Source organism: Dromiciops gliroides, chromosome 1 (genome assembly GCF_019393635.1).
Source record: "Dromiciops gliroides isolate mDroGli1 chromosome 1, mDroGli1.pri, whole genome shotgun sequence".
In the NCBI taxonomy this organism is placed as follows: Eukaryota; Metazoa; Chordata; class Mammalia; order Microbiotheria; family Microbiotheriidae; genus Dromiciops; species Dromiciops gliroides.
The window spans coordinates 437,710,996-437,734,482 of NC_057861.1; the positions used below are offsets into that span (position 1 = coordinate 437,710,996).

Genomic DNA, 23,487 nt, shown 5'->3' on the forward strand with positions numbered 1-23,487 from the left:
TCTAATCTTTTAAGAGATACCAAAATGAAGGCCATGAAATCGAATTTCAAGGGAGCAGGGGAAAATTGATATGAGAAACTATTTATGGAGTCTCTGCTCCTTCTGCTGCCTTCACCACTCTCGGCCCCACGGAAATAATGCCAAGTCACAAGGATGCTGCAGCCTTGCAGGAATTTGATATAAGTGGATTTTTAAAAAGGTGCACGGTACTTCCAAACTAACATTTAGAATCCTCCCCCCCCCCCCCCGTCTCTCTCAAAGTTGGAGAGACGTTGATGTGGATCCCATGGGCAAAAAAAGAACACTTGTACAGTGGGTCATGCGAATACCCTGTACTCTGTGGTCCAGTGAGAAAAGTCATGGATTTGAAGTCTGAATTCAAATCCAGGCTCAGGTGTGAAGTACCTATGTGGCCGCTGGCCAATGACTTCAGCTCTCTTGCCTGTTTCTTCATCTGTAAAACTGGAAAGTAGAATATATGACCTTTGGGGTCTCTTTCTAGCTTTAACTCTGCATTCCTAATGGAGCTCGAGTCTTACCCCGTTTCTCACACTTTAGCCTGGGAGGGCTTCCTGCTTGGCATCACAGGATCTACAGAAAACTGAGCTAGAAAAAGCCTCAGAGTAAGGGCAGCTAGGTGGTGCAGTGGATACAGCACTGGCCCTGGATTCAGGAGGGCCTGAATTAAAATACGGCCTCAGACACTTAACACTTACTAGCTGTGTGACCCTGGGCAAGTTACTTAACCCCAATTGCCTCACACCAAAAAACAAAAACCACAAAAAAACCAAACCAAACCAACCAACCAAAACAAAACAAAACAAAAAAAAAGAAAAAAGAAAAAGAAAAAGCCTTAGAGGCCATCTGACCCAACCCCCTCATTTAACAGCTAGGGAAACTGAGACCTACCGATTGTTATCTGTCCAACTCACAGGCACAATTGTATTTCTGCCATTTACGACTGCAGATCCTCAGAGTCTAAATTCCACATTCTTTCCACTGTGCCAGTCAGCATATAATGGTAATCTTCGACAAAGGGGAAGGATGAGGCTTAAAAAGCATTTCTACTTGCTCCTCACATACAAATAGGTAACCGCGTGTTACCATTCCATGATCACCCCCAAAGCAAAGGAGAACAGTGAACACCACTGACATGAGTCTCCCAATGGAACTTTGCCAGCCATCTACAGAAATGAGCAAATTCAAATTGAATCCCTGGAAATTCACCCTGATCTGGTTTCAACCGGTTCCAGATGTATTTGGAAGTGGAAATTAATCCTCTGATATTGAGCAGAATACCAAAGAGGATCTGGAGCTCTCTCAATACTGATGGTCTCAGCTCACACGGGCAGAGCCGAGCCAATGTGGTTGTGTCTGCAAGAGATATTCCAGACAATCAATGTGGCACCCACTGGGTAGGAACTGGAAAATTGGCAACCTAAGTCCCCGGGCATAGAGGCTAAGGGAGAACTTGGATAAGAGAGAGAGTGAGGAAACCAGATTAGGTCAGTTTGGATTCCAATTGACAGAAGGAAAAGATCTTAAATGATCAAAAGTTAGGTCAAGAAAATGATTTCATTAGGATTTTCTGAATACTGACCAATCAGCTAACCATATGTCAGGTTTCCCTTTGAATAACAATTTAAAAAGTGCCCTCAAAAATTCCAAGGGAAGCCTTAGCTCTAAATGAGATTGATTCAGAGGAACCTTTTCTAAAGGTTTCTGTGAAATTATTATTTAGCATAGAAAGGATTCTCTTGCATACACACACGTGTGTGTATGATTAAAATGACTTGAGTTGACTAATAATAGAGTTTGAGCATTTGGCCATTATTCTAAAGAGAATAGCAACTTTCTCTATTTCTTCTCCTCCCAGGTTGAGATACAAAGAGGCTTAAACCAAAATATTTGAAATTTAGTTCAGACGTGAGGAAGGGCTTCCTGACAGAGCTGTTTCTAACCCTCTCTAAGAGTGGATGGGGGGGCAGCTAGGTGGCGCAGTGGATAGAGCACCGGCCCTGGATTCAGGACTACCTGAGTTCAAATCTGGCCTCAGACACTTAACACTTACTAGCTGTGTGACCCTGGGCAAGTCACTTAACCCCAATTGCCTCACTTAAAAAAAAAAAAAAGAGTGGATCAAGTCTGACATTCAAGGTTCTCTATGATCTTGTTCTAGCTAACTTCCTAATCTACCTTCATAATACTCTAAAGGTTCTAAATTCTCTATTTCTCCCCTGGACTTCCCCACCTAGGCAGGTGGGTGACATAGTGGAGAGAGGGCAGGGCTTGGAGACAGAAAGACTTAAGTCAGAACAAAGGGCACAGGTGGAAGAAACTCTTTAAGATCGAGACACTTACTAACTATGTGACTGTAGGCAAAGTCATTCGGCTGCTCTGTATTTCAGAGGGGGTGAGAGTAAAGGATATTGCTGTGGGTGAGAGATTTTCTTTAAAAAAAAATGTCAAGACATCTTCATAAAGTCTTTGTGCAGATTTTAAACTTTAAGACTTTCATCACTTAGATTGTGTGGGTGGGATAAGAACAATCATATTAGCAGGATTTCGAGGAAAAACAGATATCTCTCAGGTGATAATGGACTTCAGTTCTGCTTGCCATAGTTTATTTCCTTATCTATAGAAGAGAAATAGCTTTGCCCTTATCCCATGATCTGAAAAAAGTCTAGCCGGTGTACACTAACTGTCCTGAAGTTTAAAAAATACATTGAAAAATGTCCTTGAGTCTATGTTCCTATCACACCTTCCTGCACCCTAAGTAGGTAAAGGTTATAAAAATGAACAAAAGACTTTATGGTGAGGACGCAGTGATTACCCAATCAGATACCATCCCTATACACTGGGCCTCATTTTATTGCCTGTCAGGCCCTATGTTTATAACTAGAATGACCACTTACCTTTAAATTACTGCAGGCTTTGCTGTCTGGGTTCAAGATGTGAGAATAAATGGATCTTGCCTTTGCCACCTGGTTCTGAAAGGAAAAAAAACCCCAACATATCATAAGTAAAGGTTTTCTATAGGGGTAAGATGGACCATGGAACACTTCATCTCCATTCTCCCAAGAACTGAAAAGTGATCCTCATGGAAATAATCCTTTCCCAATCATTACAAGAAAATTCCATGGAATTCTTCAAATAGTTTGTCACTGACTCCTTTTCTATTTCTCTGCTGCTTCTTGTGGTGAGAACAGGCTGGAGAAATGTCCACCAGAGACTTTCCAGCGCATCCTAGTCAGCAGGGCTCAGGGCTCTCTCCTTGGTGATCTCAAAAGGCCAATGAGACAGAGTGAGGCCCCCACCCTCCGGGCTGCAATTCCCTGCAGACAAGCCCATAGACTTACCTCCCAGACAGAAACACTTGGGAAGGAAATTCCAAGCGGCTGCAACAACTCATACAAAAAGGATGGAGGAAAACGGAGCTCTAAGAATTCTTACCAGCTCATGCCCTCCTCAGGATCTCTGGTCAGCCAGTCATGAGCATTTGGCCACTACTATGTGGACATCCTTGCTCTTGCTTCCCCTCAATCAAGTGGATGACGCTAGTGATCATTGGCATTAGCCCACATTCTAGTGCCATCTTGAATAGCACTACTCCTAAAGACTGACTGATGGTGGTCAGTCAACAGGCCTTCAGCCAACTCTAGGTTCAGAGCACTAGGGATAAACTAGAGGTCCCTGCTCTTAAGGGGCTCACATTTTTTGGTTTTGTTTTGGGTTTTTTTTTGCAGGGCAATGAGGGTTAAGTGACTTGCCCAGGGTCACACAGCTAGTAAGTGTCAAGTGTCTGAGGCTGGATTTGAACTCAGGTACTCCTGAATCCAGGGCTGGTGGTTTTATCCACTGCGCCACCTAGCTGCCCCAGGGGCTCACATTTTAATAGGGGTGAGGGGGGAATGATAACATGAAAACAACAACGTGCATGCACGATATATACAGTTGTCATTGGGACAGCAACTTTCGAGGGGAGGCACGAGCAGTAGGAGAGAACTGGGAAAGGCCTCCCGCAGAAGGTGGGATTGGAGCTATTTCGTGATGGAAGTCAGGGAAACGAGTAGGTGGAGACAAGGATGGAGAAACATTCCAGACATGGGGGGCAGCCAGTGAAAAGGCAGAGCCAAGAGATGTGGTGTCTTGGGAAAGGAAGGCAAGGAGGCCCACTGTCACCGGATCACCGGAAGGGCAGGAAGGGCCAGGCTGGGAAGGGCTGTCCCCAGGGGTAGCTGGCTACAGCTCCGCCTATCATCCTCCCTCTCCACACAGGATCAGCCCCACAGCAGGGGTGAAAGTGGGGTGTCAGTCTTGTCTCCTGGGCTGGTCTAGAAGAGAGGGCATCCAACCTCTTCATTGTACACCCTCTGGGAGGGAAACTGGCCACTCCCATGTGCCTATTTCTCATTAAATTGCTTCTTTGGCTCCTATTTAAGTAACGCTTCCTTTCAGTACCCCTGCTCCCATCCCCTCTTCACTTCCACTCCACTATCCAGATGAGTACTCCCCTTATCGAAGGCTATTCCCAGGGTCCCACGATAAATGCCTGTGGCAGATTCGTCCTATTCACTGGTGCAGCCTTCTAAGCTCTGTGTACTCACTCCTCTATATCATAATCTTCCTGTCTGAAAGGAGAGTTAGACAATTAAGGAGATGGGAGAACACTGCCAGTGAAAGATCAGCAGTGCACACCTAGGAGCCACTTTACTGTTATTCAGGGAGTTTTTCCTGAATTTCATGGAAAGGCCTGACCTCTCTGAAATTCTAGCTAGCAATAAGCCGAATGTTGTGGCCATACTTTGGCTGGTCACCCTTTTGAGCACTCAGCTAAGGCTACCACCACTGCCAGGGGAAAATTCCCTTTTTATACACTGCTGGAACCACGGGAAATATACCAGGCCTGTGGTCTCTCAATGAGCAGCTCTGGGAATGCTCAATCACTGCAGGTGGCATTCAGCTCAGGAGGGCATCCAGGTCACTTAACAGCCCCTGCTGGGCATGGAAGAGGCCTTAGGGAGTTTATTCAAGCCACCTGAGCAATTTCTCTTTGAATTTTTTTCACTGCTGTTTTCCATAGGCTTAGGCCCCAACTCCTATACATGGAACTGAGTTTCTGAAAGGACAACCTTCTCTGTAACCATAAGCAGGGATGTCAAACAGGCAGCTAACCCAAAATACCCGAGTAAGGCCTGAACCAGAAATATTTAACAAAATAAATAAAATACAATATAATATAGAAAATGTAACCTGTGGTTTTCTAAGTCAGCATGCAGCACACATGGATCCTTATGTGCATAAGAATCCCTGTGGTTTGGCGGCCCGTTTCTCTTTGAATGTGACACCAGTGGCCATAACCACAGTTTTCAGTTGCCAGGACACTAGAAGATGTTACTTTGTACGAAATAAGTTCTGTAAGGAAGGCATGGACTATTTTGGTTTTCTCCTGTAACCTCAATTCCTAACAGAGTGCCTTGTAATAATAATGGGTACTACTTCCTAAGATCTTGATGAACTGAATGGAAGACAAAAATGGATGGGAAAAAATGTCAACATGATTGAAAGTAGCCAGACTAGGGGCAGCTAGGTGGTGCAGTGGATAGAGCACCGGCCCTGGAGTCAGGAGTACCTGAGTTCAAATGCGGCCTCAGACACTTAACACTTACTAGCTGTGTGACCCTAGGCAAGTCACTTAACCCTCATTGCCCTGCCAAAAAAAAAAAAGTAGGCAGACTAACTAATGTACCTATTCTTTTTTTCTTTTTTCTATTTTTTTTAGTGAGGCAATAGGGGTTAAGTGACTTGCCCAGGGTCACACAGCTAGTAAGTGTTAAGTGTCTGAGGCCGCATTTGAACTCAGGTACTCCTGACTCCAGGGCCGGTGCTCTATCCACTGTGCCACCTAGCTGCCCCCCCCCCTTTTTTAAATGTACCTATTTCTAAATGCCTTTCGAATCACACGGATGTCCCACCCAAATCCATACCTGTTTCCAGAGCTAATGCTATGGCAAAGCTGTAGGCTCGCCTTGTCAAAATTTCTCCTTTGATCAGTGCTTCCTCCAGTAAATTCATGCAGGTGTTGAAAGAAACATCACTGTTCTGCAAGGAGACAACAATTAGTGAGCCATCCTCATGTCCTTTCAAGTTCATGGATGTGAGTCAAGAGGGTTCAAGATGGGTTCCAGGGCCAGCTAGGTGGTGCAGTGGATAAAGCACCGGCCCTGGATTCTGGAGTACCTGAGTTCAAATCCACACTCAGACACTTGACACTTACTAGCTGTGTGACCCTGGGCAAGTCACTTAACCCCATTGCCCCGCCAAAACAAATTAAATTAAATTAAATTAAAATTAAATTAAATTAAAAGATGGGTTCCTTTGGCCAGGCTTTCTCCACCAGCCCCTGGATCTTTCTCCTTGAAAGCTGTGATGGTCCACATGTAGACTTTGGTCTGAGTGCAGACAGACTGGTGCATTTGCAAATTGGCAATTAAGGATTTTCCAAGTGCAGAAAAAGGGCTTAGACAAACAATCAACAATGCCAATACCACCAACCCATATTTTAATTAAAGAACAAATAAATGATCTCATTTGAAATTTAGTGAAGGTATTTTTTATTGATATTTTCTCTTTTAACTCCCTGTTTACTCAAAAATAGCAGCTTCTAAATTAACTTGTTTTTTTCTTTTTAAAGCTTTGAATCAAGCTTTTCTTTGCAACTAGACAGGCCTTTACCTGCCAGTATGTGACTGGGCTAATCTCCACAAATAACCAGCTTCTGCATTGGACCCAGACATAGAAATAAGCCAGATGCTTGGGTTTGTTACTATATAGAATTCTCCCAAAGGTAAAAGTTCAGCATTCAGGAGGAACATCTGGCTGGGGAGATTTCCATTCTGAAAATATACACTGATGCACATCAACTCTTTTTAAACTTGCACCCAACTTGAGGTCACATCTTGAAAGGCTCTCATGAAAATTGATTTTTCTAAATGAAGAAAATGAGCACAAACCAGCAAAACAAAGAGATTTCAAGGGTAAATTTAATTTCTGCCCTCAACTCATCCTTTCAGAGTCCCTGGAAACAGCAGACTTATGAGATCACTGTCTACTGCAAGTTTTTGCTTTTGTCTGTCATGACTTGAATAACAACCAACATCTTCAAGGTAAAGTCTGCTTAGAAAGGACAGAATTTGATCTTTTAAGGAGACCATTCTCAGAACAACAGCAAACATTTACCAGTCTAGAAGAAACCTGGTACAGTCAAAAGAACACGAGGTTAGGGGGCAGCTAGGTGGCGCAGTGGATAAAGCACCAGCCCTGCATTCAGGAGTACCTGAGTTCAAATCCGACCTCAGACACTTGACACTTATTAGCTTTGAGACCCTGGGCAAGTCACTTAACCCCCATGGCCCCGAGGAAAAAAGAAAAAAAAGAACACGAGGTTCAGAGTAGGAACAGTTGGGTGCAGGTCTCAGCTCTAATTTTCATTACCTATGTGGCATGGGCAAGTCACTTTTCCAGGTACCATTACTCCAATGAGCTTTGGCTGGATAAAACTGAAATGTTAACTTTAAAAAGTCTTTCCTTCTTTCCTACCTTGATTCTCAATTAGTCAAGAAACCCAAGGTTTTTTTTTGTTTGTTTTGGTTTTTGGTTTTTTTGCAGGGCAATGCAGGTTAAGTGACTTGCCCAGGGTCACACAACTAGTAAGTGTCAAGTGTCTGAGGCTGGATTTGAACTCAGGTCCTCCTGAATCCAGGGTTGGTGCTTTAGCCACTGTGCCATCTAGCTGCCCAACCCAAGCTTTTTTCAATGACTATGGATTAGGTATGAGGAAAACTATCTGAAGAATGAGGCTTTCCAAAGGGATGAAAGAGACAGTGCTTGGAGAGAAACACAAGCTGAGGAAGGAGAGGCTGAAGAAAGCGAAGACCTTCCTTCCAGGTGGCAATCTCTCTGAGCAGCTATGCTTCCCAGGGATAGGTGCTGGGAGGAGGGCTTTTCAGATTGCTTCATAGTCTATGATCAGGCTGGTTAGTTTCTGTCCTGCCACTAGCAAAGCCAAAATACATCCCACCTTGGATGTCAGTTTAACCTGATGATTCTTCCATTTGTCTATCCATCCTTCCCTCCAGCTATCCAATCATCCACCCATCCAAACAACCATCCATCCACCCATCAATAAAAATTTACTGATCACTTGTTAAGGCAAAGTACACTGCTTGGTTGGTATGGTCATCGAGCTATTTAATAGCATAGCAAAGACTAGAACCTGGGTCTCCTGACCTCCCCAATCTAGTGTTATTTCGATTTTATTTATCATTCCCCTTGTTACCACAGTTTCTAAAGGAGAAAACCAAAACCAAAATGAAACTTGCTTCCTTAAAGAAAAGTTGTTCAATGTTTTTTCCACTCCAGAAAAAAGTTGTGATTTCAGTGGTGGAAGGAACTTTTGGATAAGGAAACTCTGTTTACCAATGCAGAGCAGAACTTACTCTAAACATCGGAGTCTTAGCTGCTTTTGCACAGAGAGTGACTCATCCAAGGTCACACAGTCACTGTGTGCCAGTGGGCCTGAAATCAGGACTTCTTCACTCCAAAGTCAACTCTTCATCCACCATGCCATCCTGTTTTTCATGACAGCTTAGTTTTCTTGAAATCAGTATACTTATAAATGAAATTATTGCAGCAGATGGAAATGTTAGACTTAAGATTTATTAAGTTTAACTTATTAAAACCCATCACAACAAAAAACTTTCCCCAAGACTCAACCCACCATGCTTTGAAAGTTAAAAAGATCATATCTTACCAGTTTGTAGCAAATTGCAAAAGCAAGGATGTAAGTGTCTTTATTGAACTTGACCCCTTGATTTTTCATTTCTATTAAAACCTCCAATGCACCTGCCAAAAGAAAAGAATTAACACAGTACTAGGAAGGAGTGACCCCCCCACACACACACACACCCCGCCCCAGCCTCTATAACCCTGACTTGTTTTGTGCCAATTACAGAAAACTGAGTTGCCTGTCATAAGTTATTGGGTAATTAATGCATTTCAAAATAAATAATGCCAGACATAAGCACTCATCTTTTATATTCTGTGCACTTTCAGCCCAAGGGAAATCTGATCTGCCTTATTAGGGCAAGCCAGACATACAGTCACTCCTTCAGACTTAAAAAAAAAAAAATGGAATTTCCATAACTCTAACATTCAATGAGGTCATATGCATTCTTTTTTTTTTTTTTAAGTTGTGGCTTAATTTTTTGTTTTGCTGTGGTTAAAAAAAGATCAGTTCGTTTTTAGAAACACGACTACATGCTCACCTTTGTAATTGTCTTTGATAAATAACATATTCATCAGAATATTGAATGATGTGCAGTCTGAAAAGAAACCATGCAAATGCTACAAGAGAAAACAAAACAGCCAGAGAGAGCAGTTAACATCAGCAACCGTTACATGGGTTTTGACCCTTACAACTGCTCCATCTTATCTGATCAGGATTTGTTTCCCTTTAGAGTGTGCACAATCGGCCTTTTGAATGCACACACGTACTCCTGACACGTCAGTGGTTTACTCTTCAAACCTGACACTTGGTCCAGTAAGAAGAGAATTGATCTGAAGGCAGCCTCCTCTCCCTGTGGAAGGTGCATCTCTTGGGATGAGGCCTCCAAAGGTAAGCGGACTCTCAGAAATAACTCTCCCAATGAAGCATGATCCCATTGTGGCTGGGGGCTCAGATTCAGACTAGCGCTGTCAGTACCAGCTCCAGAATTAGGGAGGGAGTTCACAAGAAAGGGCATTTGCTGGGAAGAGACAAACTTGCCTCTTCTCTCTGACAGGCAGAGCTAAGCTTGTAGTACCAGTTCACAAAAACTAATTGTTAAATTTTCAGCATGGAAAACTGGCAAATGCTACAAATCATGCCTTGAGGGATTGTTTTGCTGATTATCTAGATTTAAGAATGTGCTGAAGAAAACATTAGTACTGAAGATTAAAATTCAAAGTGGGCTATGTGTATAATCTCTCCTTACCCTGGGGAGCTAACTGTTAAACATTTCTGGCATATCCTTGTTGCCTTTCAAATATTCAATGGGATCACAGGTATTATTGACAAGTTTAGTTATTTAAGGAGTCTAGGAGTAAAGTGACTCAAATAGAGAGACAAGAGGTTGGGTTTTTTTTGGTTTTGGGGGGCAGTGAGGGTTAAGTGGACTTGCCCAGGATCACATAATTAGTGTCAAGTGTCTGAGGCTGGATTTGAACTCAGCTCCTCCTGACTCCAGGGCCAGTGCTTTATCCATTGCATCACCTAGCTACCCCAAGACAAAAGTTTTGACAGATGTTACTCTCCCTTTGGGCAGGCCTGATAGACGAACATCAAAATTTACAGAAAAACAGATACGTAAAGGTTGATGAGTCACTTCACAGAAGGATTCACTACAGGAATACTTTAAATAGCCAGCTCCCCTTAGAATGTTTACAATAAAATTTGATTTACAGGCTTCCCAGGTAGAGACACTATTTATTGCCCAAGGAGGAGGGCTTGATACTTCCCAACTATAGCCTTAAATAAGTTTTCAATGTGCCAATTCTGCTTCTGTTGCACTAGCACAGTTGGTAACCTAAGTGTTCACCCTCTGGGAATGCTTTGGTCAAAGTATTGACAATTGCTACTCTTGCTTGAGATACCTTCTCCCTGATAAGAAATGGAACACTGAGGTTGGAGTCAGAGACCAGGGTTTGAATCTTGCCTCTGATGATTGTGTGTGACCATGGATAAGACATTTAGCTTCTCTGAGCTGGTTTTCTTTTTTCTTTTTCTTTTTTTTTTTGGTGAGGCAATGGGGGTTAAGTGACTTGCCCAGGGTCACACAGCTAGTAATTGTTAAGTGTCTGAGTCCGGATTTGAACTCAGGTCCTCCTGACTCCAGGGCCGGTGCTCCATCTCCTGCGCCACCTAGCTGCCCCCACTGGTTTTCTTTTTAGTAAACTAGGGAAGAGGAGAGGAAGGAGCCTATACCTGTGATTTCATTGCTGGGTGGCTCAGTACCTGGAATCAGGAAGACCTGAGTCAAATCTGGCCTCAGACACATACTGGCTGTGTGACTCTGGGCAAGTCACTTCACTCTGCCTCAGTTTCCTCATGTGTAAATGAGCTTTAGAAGGAAAGGGCAAACCACTCCAGTATCTTTGCCAAGAAAAACCCCAAATGGGGTCACGAAGAATTGGACACGACTGAAATTTCTGAACAGCAACAACAACAAATGTCCTAAGCACTGTGTTAAATGCTTTATGGTTATTATCTCACTGTACTAAGCCCTTTACAATAATCCTCTCCCAAAGATAATAACTCACTGTGCTAAATACTTTACAATTATTTTCTCTATGATAATAGCTAACATTTATATGGTGCTGACTATGGGTCAGGCACTCTGGTAAGGAAGCACTTTACAATGATCGTTTCTCTGTGAGGATAATAACTGTAAAGTGCCTGGCCCACAGTCAGCATATATCCATGTTAGCTAATATTTGATACTGTTAGTTCTGAACAAGAGCATTTCCTCTTCTAATGCTGAGTTGTCGCTGCTGTCTGGGGCAAGCTAGGTGGTGAAGTAGATAGAGTGCTAGCCCTAGAGTCAAGAGGACCTGAGTTCAAATTTCACCTCAGACACTTATAGCTGTGTGACCCTGGGCAAGTCACTTAACCCCAAATGCCTTAAACATTCAGGTCCATCTCCACTCGATATCTATCTTGCCCCTGGACCCAGATGGTTCTGGAGGAGAGTGAAGCTGGTGACTCTGCACAGCACTCCTTCACTTCAATCCAATTCACTGCAAGTCATGACATCAAACGAAGGACAAAGAACAACCACCACAACTGCTCTGTAAATTGGAGTCTGGGAGAGCAGCCTGGAACACTGACAGGGTATCTGACTTGCCTATGGTCAGATGTCCAATATGTGTCAGAGGCGGGACCTGAACCCATGTCTTCCAGAGTTCCAAGTCAGCTCTTTCTCCATCACTCCAGGCGGCCTTTCAAATATTCAAACATTCAATGGGATCAGAGCCATAATTTTTTTTTTAAATCTATGTCAGGGGCAGCTAGGTAACACAGTGGATAGAGCACCGGCCCTGGAATCAGGAGGACCTGAGTTCAAATCCGACCTCAGACACTTAACACTTACTAGCTGTGTGACCTTGGGCAAGTCACTTAACCCTCATTGCCCAACCAAAAAAAAAAAAACCAAAAACCAAAAACCAAACAAAACCTATGTCAGCAGTGGTAACAACACCCGTAATATCTACCTCACAGGGTCACTGTGAGAAAAGTACTGTATAAACCTTAAAGAAATAAACAGTCATGAGTTGGTTTTGGGGGTTTTTTTTCGGTGAGGCAATTGGGGTTAAGTGACTTGCCCAAGGTCACACAGCTAGTAAGTGTTAAGTGTCTGAGGCCGGATTTGAACTCAGGTCCTCCTGATTCCAGGGCTGATGCTCTATATCCACTTCGCCACCTAGCTGCCCCCATGAGTTATTCTTGTGGTTGGTATTATGCTGACAACAAAGACTTAAATGCACAAATGTTAAAAGCATAGAATTCCTTTTTCTACAAAAGAATTGCTTGTCTCTTGTGTAAGGTAGATGTTTATTTAAGGGTCCAACACACCTTAACTCTTCCACAACGTAAAAAGGAAGAGAATTTAGTATAATTGAAGAAGCTCCTAAATAAACTTCAATTTACCAGTCAGCTTGCTCCTGAAAGTGTCCTAGACTGGGTGGAGACTGGGCCTACAAATCCCTGCTAATTATGACTTCAGCAGGTCAATTAAGCTCTCTCTGCCTCAGTTTCCACATCTGCCTAATGGGGGAAATCTAATAAGTATCAGAGGAAAAATATTATATTAAGGTGTTCTGAAAACTACAAGGGAATCAGTGAAAACAGTGCTGAATTTAGAGTCCAAGTATATGAGTTCAAATCTTGGCTCTACTATTGTCACCTGGGTGACTTTGTGAAAATCCCTTTATCTCTCTGTGTCTCAGTTTCCTCATCTATAAAACAGGGGATTGGATTAAGTGACTGGCCCCTTCCAGTGCAAAATCTATGATCCTATAAATCAGTGGTGTCAAACTCCAAAAGAAATAGGGACCACTAGCAGGCAGCTAGGTGGCACAGTGGATAAAGCATCGGCCCTGGATTCAGGAGGACCTGAGTTCAAATCGGACCTCAGGCACTTGACACTTACTGGGCAAGTCACTTAATCCTCACTGATCCACCAAAAAAAAAGGGGGGGCCTACTAAAAAATAGATAAGGATCTCCATGCTGCATATGACTTAGGAAACCACATATTAAAATCATCTATGTTCTATTACATTTTTATTTATTTTATTAAATGTCTTCCAATTACATCTGGAAGCATTGTGAACAGCAATGCACATATTTGATACCTCTTCTATAAATAACCAGAAGACAAGACACAAAAGTGGGAGGGAAGGAAAGGCCCAGGAATGGAGGGTACCACTCTGGGGATGCTTTGCTCCTTTGAATATGGCTGTGAGCTCTCACTGGAGAGAAAAGACATCTGTCTGTCTCTGTGACAGTCACACCAAGTGAACAGGTTATCAGCAATTACCTACAATGTTGATACAACCAATATGCTGACTTTTTTTTTTTTGGTGAGGCAATTGGGGTTAAGTGACTTGCCCAGGGTCACAGAGCTAGTAAGTGTCAAGTGTCTGAGGCCGGATTTGAACTCAGGTACTCCTGACTCCAGGGCCGGTGCTCTATCCACTGCACCACCTAGCTGCCCCTCCCCATGACATTATCAAAAGGGAAACACGTCACCTATATGGGAAATGGCCAAGGCCACTCTTATGGAAAGTGGCCGATATCACCTTCATGGAAAAGGTCAATTACAAAAAGGCCAATGTCACCCTTATGGAAAACAGTCAGAGCAAAGAAGACAAATTATAGATAACAGACCTGGTCTTTGATGAGCTCCACTGCAGACTCTTCTAGGTCCAGCTCATAGCAAAGTCTTATAAAAAGGGGCCCGAACTTAAATTCCCCGAAAGAGACATTTCTGTTCTCAGCATGATACCTAATAATGAAAAAGATGAACCAGTTCAGAAACAGATGAAAACAATGAGAGAGAAGGGACAGGGACAAATGTGTACATGGATTTCTAGGGAATCAATGAGATTCAGAAGCACAAGGACTGCATGAACATAGTTTATTCTGGGGTTAATGGTTCAGGAAAGTCGACAATTAGAGGTCCCCCCCCCCACCCCGCCTGATGTGCTGCTACCTCATTTGATCCCTACAATAACCCAGTCAGGTAAATGCCATTATCATCCTCATTTTAGAGGTGAGTCACTAAAGTTAAGAAAGGTTAAGTGACTTTGTCTCACAGCAGCATTTGGGGCAGAGTTTGAATTCAGCTCTTCCTCCTTCTAAGTGCAGTAGCACTTTCTCAACTTCGCTGCCATCATCAGGCAAGAGAATGGAATTTAGAACAGGCACAGGTTGTTGTGGTAATTAAATGAGAGAACAGACATGAATGCAGATTGAAAACTATAAGACACTGTTTTTAACATGTGATCATTTCTATTATTATCAACTCTCTTTCTGTTCATATAAACAGTTAGGTGGTGAAGTAGAATGCTGAAGCTGGAGTCAGGAAGACCTGAGTACAAATTCAGCCACAGATACTTATTCGCTGTGTGACTGTGGGCAAGTCACTTAACTCCTGCCTCAGTTTCCTCAACTGTGAAATGGGTTTAAAATAGCACCTACTTTCTGGAGCTACTGTGAAGATCAAATCTGATATTCGTAAAGAGATTAGCCCAGTGGCCTGGCACATAGTAAGAGCTTAATAATTCCTTCCTTTCTTTCTTTCCCTTCCTTCCTCCCTTCCATTCTTCCCTCCATCCTTCTTTCTTTACTTCTTCCCTATCTCCCTTCTATCTTTTCTTCTTTTGTCCCTTCTCTCCTTCCCTTCTCTCTTCTTTTTCCCTTCCTTCCTCCCTTCTATCCTTTCTTCCTCCCTTCCCTCCACCCCTCTCTCCCTCCCAAAAATACAGCTTACAGGAACTTCTTAGTCATGAAAAGTCCATTAAAGAAAATTTGTCACTTAAATATTATGTGGAGAGGGTCTGATAGTATATTGCACAAAACAGGCACCTGATTATTTGCTGAGTTTAGCTGATATTCCACTGATTTTTAAAAAGGAAACATCACTTTCCCCTGATTTCTGTCAAAATTATAGCATACTTAGCACAGTGCCTGGCACATGGTAGGTGCTTAATTTAAGTTTATTGATTGACTAAGTGAAATCACTGAAGGAAGTTACATTATGATGCATCAGTTACATATGGTTATATGAATTTTATGACCGACAATAATGGTGATTTGTACATTTCCTATGCCCCTGCCAAAGCTTCTTAAGCTGAGGGTTGTGACCCCATATGGGGTCAAGTAACTGAATGTGGGAGTTGTGAAAAATTTGGCAGTAAATGCTTTATCTGTATACCTGTTTTATATATCTGGGGTCCCATAAACATTTCTCAGGTGAAATGGGATCAAGACTGGAAAAAGGGGGCAGCTAGATGGCGCAGTAGCTAAAGCACCGGCCTGGATTCAGGAGGACCTGAGTTCAAATCCAGCCTCAGACACTTGACACTAACTAGCTGTGTGACCCTGGGCAAGTCACTCATTGCCCCTCATTGCCCCGAAAAAAAAAAAGAGAGTGGAAAAAGTTTAAGAAGCCCTGATCTCATCAAGCAGCCTGGTGGAGCAGGCAGTTCCACCCCTTATTCAGATATTTCCTAGCTCTGTGACCTGAGACAAGTCATTTAATATTTCTGATCCTCAGTTTTCTCAGCTGTAAAATGAGAATAAGAAGAATGCCTCATTACAGGGATTGTTGTATTATGACGATCAAATGACACAATGTATTGAGGAAACTATGTAAATCTTAAATCATTATATCAACATAAATTATTATTTGTTTTGTTTTTCGTTTTTGTTTTTGCAGGGCAATGAGGGTTAAGTGACTTGCCCAGGGTCACACAGCTAGTAAGTGTCAAGTGTTTGAGGCCAGATTTGAACTTAGGTCCTCCTGAATCCAGGGCTAGTGCTTTATCCACTGAGCCACTTAGCTACCCCAAGTTTCTTTCCTTTAATAAGAAAATATTAAAGAAGGGTCCAAATGCTCAAAAGAGCAATGAATTTAGGGGGCAGCTGGGTGGCGCAGTGGATGGAGCGCTGGCCCTGGATTCGGGGGTGCCTGGGTTCAGATCCCGCCTCAGACACTTACTGGCTGTGTGACCCTGGGCAAGTCGCTTGGCCCTCATTGCCCCGCAAAAAACCCCCCCAAAACCAAACCAAAACAAAACAAAACAAAAAAGAGCAATGAATTTGGGAGTAATAAAAATCTGATGTCTAGTCTTGTCTTGGCTACTAACTTGCTGCTTGACTTTGGTTGTGTCATTTCTCACTGATGGGCTTCAGATTTCTTCTGTAGAATAAGGGTTTGGATTAGGGACTCTCAAAGGTATCTCAAGTATTAACATTCTACCATTAGGTCAAAGAAATTAAGATATTTTAGGATGATCCTCATCTTTTGGTTAATAACCCCAAAGGATGGGGGGAAGTGAAGCAGTCAGTCAATAAGCATTTGTTAAGTGCCTACTATGTGCCAGGCATTGTGCTGAGGCCTGGGATACAAATGAAAAGACAGTCCCAGCCCTCAAGGAGCTCACCTTCTCACAGGGTAGGTAAATATGAAATTAACTAGGTACACACAAGACATATACAAGGTAACCTCAAAAGGAAAGCTGGGAGGACTGGGAAAACCTCCTGTAGAAATTGGAATTTGAGTTGATTCTTAAATGGGAACTAAAAGGGGAGGCAACACATAAAGAGGAGCCAAAAAGCAAGTCCCACAGCTGGGTAAGAAATGATGAGGTGGCTACCCTAAGCCCCCTCCTAAAGTGAAGGATCTCCAAAGAGTGCTCCAATATCCACCCTCTATCCTCTCCCTTCAAGGGAGGGAGGGACCCCAGGGGCAGGGGGTACTGAGAGATCTAAGTTTCAGAGGTGATGGGATCTCACAGGAAGATGAGCTGATGATGATGAGAAACAGGGATTATACTTCAATCATGCACCTAGATAGCTTTCTAACTAGGAACACGGCACAGAAGTGAGAGATCAAGCAGAGAGAAAGGATCACCATTAATAGGTAGAACTAAGGAAAATAAAACATGAGCCAGCTCATTTCATTTCACTTATTTATGCATTTATTTATTCATTCATTGATTTATTTTTGTGTCAGCTCATTTTAAGGAAAAAGACCAAAGCACGAAAACTGTCCATCATAGGGTATCCATAGGCACCCCATAGTGCACTTGGAAACCTAAGAGGCAATTAAGATACTCAGGAGGCTGAGTAATGGAAGAGAGGACAAGCAGTGGAGGGAAAGGTGGGCAAGAGGATATACAAAAAATTCAATTTTGCAAAATCCCAATAGTATAATTATGTATCTTTGTCTAACTAACTTTCTGTCTTTTAGGAATCTCCCCAGTTTCCCACTGGTAGAAAAATGTCATTTGTGGACTGTGCGAAATGGTGACTGTTGTGATGGCTTTACCTCCTCCCCTTCCTACCCCCTGCACACCTCCCAACTCTGTCAGTAACAATACTTCTGTATTGCTCTTAAAAGGGCACTGGGACATTTTTTCCATCCACAGGTAAAAAGCAGAAAGGGGGCTCACCAAGGAAGCACCTCACCTGTAAATGACATTTTTTGCCAGTTCCACGTCATCTTTGGTTTCACATAAATGGAGCAGGGTTTTCAGTTCGTCCTTTAAGATAAGCTTCTGTTTCTTTATTTTCTCTTCCATGTCTTTAAAATAGATTTCTGAAAGAAATCCAAGTGTGGCAGTCATCACCTGGGCTACACTGTGAAGGAGTGAGGAAAAACTGATCTCAGCTAATGGTAGCAGGGGAACCAACAGGAATTCAGGGTTCCAGAGTCCTTTAGAGGACCATTCTCAAATGGAGTCAATCAAGGAGCATTAAAGTGTCTACTATGTGCCAGGCAAGATGATAAGTGCTGGGGATATAAAAAAAAAAAAAAGGCAGGGGCAGCTAGGTGGCACAGTGGCTAGAGCACCGGCCCTAGAGTCAGGAGGACCTGAGTTCAAATCTGGCCTCAGACACTTGACACTTACTAGCTGTGTGACCCTGGGCAAGTCACTTAACCCCAACTGCCTCACCAAAAAAGGGCAAAAACAGTTCCTACTCTCACCTTCTCATGAGGGGAGATATATACGAAAAAACTAGGTATACACAAGATATGTAGGGGGAGGATGCAAAGTACCTTCAGAAGGAAAGCTGGGAAGACAAAGAAAATCTCTTGTAGAAAGTGGGATTTGAGTTGATTCTTAAATGGAAATTATGAGGAGATGAGAAAGGAGAATGCTCCACAAAAGGGGGAGGGTGGGGGGAGCCAGGGAGGCCTACCTCAAGCAGATAGGTCTTCCAAGGTCTATAGACAGAGGGGAAAAGGAAACAAAATGGAGGCACGTATAAAATCTACTGGCAGATGAGTTATTGTAGACTCTGAATAGGAAAACAAGAAAAGGAACAAAGAACTGAAAGTGTAAGAAGCATGGTTTTCATCTGTTTCTTTTTAGCAACAATGTCTGACCTGGAGCCATCTGGGAATTCTTTGCATTTCTTTCATCTGATTCAACTCTTACGCCCTACAACACCTCCTTCCTACTTCTCTTTCTACATGACTTTTGGGCCTTAGTAGAAACTGCCATGGGGTAGAAACCAATTCTTAAATGTAAGCAACAAAAGCAGGCAATTTTCTTTTCAGTGGTGGGATCAGTGAAACTAGTAGTCCCAGAGTCTTCAGACTTTCTTACAAAAGATGTATTCCCATGCAAGTAACTTTGAGGGCAGCCCCAAAGTAAATACTGTTTTTTGAAGTTAGAAAGTCTGGATTCTAGCTGGGAGTTGCTCAGAGAGAGGCTGGGAATCTGATAGAAAGCAGGTATCTGCTTTCCAGAAGGCAGCATGGGTTTCTCAGTATTTTAAGTTGATTAAAAAAAACACAACTAAAGTGGGCAGCTACGTGGCGCAGTGGATAGAGCACTGGCCCTGGATTCAGGAGGACCTGAGTTCAAATCCGGCTTCAGACACTTGACACTTACTAGCAAGTCACTTAACCCCAATTGCCTTACCAAAAAAAAAAAACCAAAACAAACCAAAAACCACCACCAACAGCAACAAACTAAAGTGTAAGAGATTTGGTGATAGCTGTGATGGTCAAGTACTTTGGAAGAATGTAATTTGGGCATTCCATGAAAAATAAAAGCAGAAATACTGTGAAAACACGACTTTAAATCAGAGGAAAGGAATTTTTTCTGTTTTAAAATAAAATCAATGAAAGCTGGTGGATTTGTGATAATGCAGCCTATGTCCTACCTCAGGATTCTCATGTTTTGGGGGCCCAGAGGGCTTCCCTCATATCCACAGGACATTAAAAGAACCAGAGGGTGCCCTTGGGGGTGATGGGTGAGTTCTCTATGGAGGCTGGCAGAGAAACATGGACAAGATTCTTAGAGGATGAGATAGTGCAGGCAGGAGGTGTGGCTGGAGGTAGTGTCCACAGCAATGATGTGGCAGGTCTGTTCAAGCATCTCCATAGATTTAACTCTCTGGGTCTGTCTATTTTCTCATCTGTAAAATGAGGAGGTTGATTTAGCTCTCCTAAGTTTCCTTTTACCTCTAACACTATGATTCTATGACATTTTATCTCTATTATTCCAAATCTCCTGAGATTTTAAGTGGGGTAACTCTCGACCTCCTTGAAGATATCTGCAAGTATTCAAGGTTACAAGTGATTTAATTGACATTTAAAAATAAATCAACAAATGTTTACCAAGTGTCTACCATGTTCCCAGCACGGTGCTAGGAAGTACAGGATGTGTTCCCTACTGTCAAGGAGCTGGGGATCCATTAGGAGGACATGATGCATATGAATGAAACAATCATGGATCAAACAAGCACTAGGATGTACAGCAGTGCCCGTTAACAGAATCCAAGTCCAGAAAATGGACACATCTGTGTGAGTGAGTCCAGGGAATGCTTCATAAAGCATCCAGGCTTTGAGCTGAGTTTTGAAGAATAAATAGGATTTAAGTAGGTAGATATCACAAGAGAGGGTATTTCAAATAAAGGGAAAATATAAACAAATATCATATAGTACAATCCAGGAAATACTTATTCAACACCTACTGTGCGCCCTGCACTTAAGACAGATGCTGGGGATACCAAGACAAAACAGCAACCACCACCCACTCCCTACCCTAAAAAAAAAACAAAACCAAACACATCCTACTTAGTTATTCAGTAGTTTTTTGTTTTATGGTTGTTTATTTCTTTATTTAAATAAATACTTTACAGTTCATGCTTGCCTGTAATGTACTACCTGGAGCAAGATAAGGAAATTCTACTGTAGACAGTACAAACAGTAGCAGCAAAGTGTGTACATTGAGGTGTAACAGATAGACCCTGCAGTTAGTAAGGAAGAACCTTACTTGTGTACTCTAGGAAAAGCACAATGGCCCCTGCAAGAAGAGTCAGTTATTCAGTAGTTTTTCAGTCATGTCTGATTCTTACTGACCCCATTTGGGCTTTTCTTGGCAGAGATAGTAGAGTAGTTTGCCATTTCCTTCTCCAGCTCTTTTTACAGATGAGGAAACTGAGGCAAACAGGACCAAGTTAATGAGTCTCAGAAGCTGGATTTGAACTCACAAAGTTGAGTCTTCCTTACTCTGGGCCCAGCCCCTTATCCACTGCACTATCTAGCAGCTCCTACATTCTACTAAGGGGAATATAATAAAGAAATGGAGGCAGGAATGAACATGACATGGAGGGGATAGTTAATATCAGTCTGACTAAAGAAGTGGGTATACATTGGGGAATAATGAACAACTCTGAGGCAGAGGTAAAGCAGGATGCAATTATAAGGGGCATTGAAAGGCAAATGATGGAATTTGGACTTCAGGTTCTAGGCAAGAGGAAGTCATAATAGAGTCTTGTACAGTTGAATGATAGGATGACACCAATATTTGTAGAAGGTTGGTTTAGTAGTGATATTTAGGATGGATTGGAGTTCATTTAAATCATTACCTCCATTCAGTGGCTGAAACAAAGACAAAGAGATACCAGAAGGACCACTGGTTTTAGAATCAGAGAACCTGAGTCTGAACTTGAATTCTAATAACTGCTAGCTAGGTGGGTGGTGGCTAGGTAGCAAAGTGGATCCAGCACTTGGAGTGGAGTCAGGAAGACCTGAGTTCAAATCTGCCCAAAGAAATTTTGTAGCTGTATGACCCTGGGCAGGTCATTAAACCTGTTTGCTTCAGTTTTCTCAGCTGTAAAATGAGCTGGAGAGGGGCAGCTAGGTGGCGCAGTGGATAGAGCACCTGCCCTGGATTCAGGAGGATCTGAGTTCAAACCAGCCTCAGGCCCTTGACACTTACTAGTTGTGAGACCCTGGGCAAGTCACTTGACCCCAATTGCCTCACCCAAAAAAAAAAAAAAAAAGAGCTGGAGAAGGAAATGGCAAACCACTCCTGTATCTTTGCCAGGAAAACCCCAAACGGGATCATGTAGAGTCAGACACAATGGAAAATGACTAAACAACAATAAATGTGCCAGGCACTATACACCCTTTCCACATATCAACCTTTCTTGGTTTTATTGTTATGATCTAAGTGGAATGTTTCATATGGATAGAATCCCATTGTTTGTTTTCATGGCAGAAAAACAGGCACTTTTTTTTGGAATTGGATTAGACTGGAAGAGACTGATGATGCTTTAAAGGATGAGGATTAGATTAGAAGAAAAGATAACCCAGGAATTAAGAGTTCCAGTTTCCCTTGAGAGAAGAGGGAGAAAAAATGAGCAAAGTAGTTTCAGAGGAGACCTTTGCCTCAGCTGCTGAGAAAAAAAATAAGAGGATATATGAGAGGTAGACATGTATCGGGAAAGGATGAAAATAGACAGGGAGCTTATGACGTATAGCCTCTATCTTCTCTGGGATGCAGGATCTGAGGTAAATTAGTTAAATGGTGGGGCAGGGAGAAGAGAAAGTAAAACACCTCAAGGAGTTAGGAAGTCAATGGAAGATGAGCATTAGACCTGGAGTCAGGAAGACATGAGTTCAAATCTGGTCTCAGACACTTATTAGCTGTGTGACCCTGGGCAAGTCATTTAACTTCTGTCTGCCTCAGTTTCCTCAACTATAAAATAGAAATGATAAGAGCACCTGCCTCCCAGGGCTGTTGTGAAGATAAAATGAAATATTTGCAAAGCATTCAGCACGGTGCTTGGCACATAGTAAGCACTATATAAATGTCAGTCATCGTCATCAACAGCATCATCTTTATATGGTGAGGATCATTCAATAAAAACCAGTTTAACCAAACCATCACCGTTACCTTTTTTGCCATGAAATCGACAGGAGACTGCCACCTTCACCTGCTGGAATTCTTGCAGTTTCATGACATCGTCTGTAAGCAGATACCGTTTCCCTAAAAGTTTGAGAGAAAAATAAAAAACAGCAAAAGAAATTTATTGGCTACACTGTCAATGAGCAATTGCTATTTGCATAGTAATACCCTATGTTTACATGGCACATTACAGTTTCCAAAGTTCTTTATCCATCATCCTCTCAGGGGAAATATTTATTCTCATTTTACTGATGATGTTGCTGAGGTTCAGAGTGACTAACTGTTATTCAGTCACAAAGCTTATTCAATAACCAAATTGGCTTGAAGCTTGGTATTCTGGCTCCCATCCAGAATTTTCCCACTCCTACTCCCAATGGGGAATCCCTGAGGGGGTACCATCTTGCTCTAGCAGGGCCAGTCATGTCCATGTGAGAACGAATCCCATGCAAATGATGATGAAAGAAACAAGACACAAAACCTTGTGTGCATTTCTTTTCTTTTTTGGTGGGGTCATGAGGGTTAAGTGATTTACCCAGGGTCAGTAAGTGTCAAGTGTCTGAGGCCAGATTTGAACTCAGGTTCTCCTGAATCCAGGGCTAGTGCTTCATCCACTGATCCAACTAGCTGCCCTCATGTGCATTTCTTTAGGAACAGTCCTCAATAATTTGGGGGAGACGGTTATTTGCTGGGAACAGGCAATCTGTGACAAGAGAAAAATCACACATATCTGACAATAACAATGCTGTTAACTCATCAGAGAAAAGGGACCAATTGGGCCAAGTTTTGAAATTTATTTTTCCTGGTTTTTTTCCCTTTTTTTTTGGTCTGTATTCTTTTGTAGTCACACAAAACATATTTCCACATTAGCTTTATTGTTTGTTTTTTTTTTAGTGAGGCAATTGGGGTTAAGTGACTTGCCCAGGGTCACACAGCTAGTAAGTGTTAAGTGTCTG

The 23,487-nt window shown here is 42.5% G+C and overlaps 1 protein-coding gene across 1 annotated transcript in view; it reads right to left on the reverse strand.

Moving 5' to 3' along the window:
- PTCD2 (pentatricopeptide repeat domain 2) overlaps positions 1–23,487 on the reverse strand; it is a 41,657-nt gene that overhangs the window by 15,628 nt on the left and 2,542 nt on the right. The window contains 7 exon segments of the mRNA XM_043979826.1: positions 2,916–2,992; positions 5,991–6,102; positions 8,813–8,904; positions 9,327–9,405; positions 13,986–14,103; positions 17,793–17,922; positions 22,523–22,615. Of these exon segments, the coding sequence (XP_043835761.1) occupies positions 2,916–2,992; positions 5,991–6,102; positions 8,813–8,904; positions 9,327–9,405; positions 13,986–14,103; positions 17,793–17,922; positions 22,523–22,615 (701 nt within the window).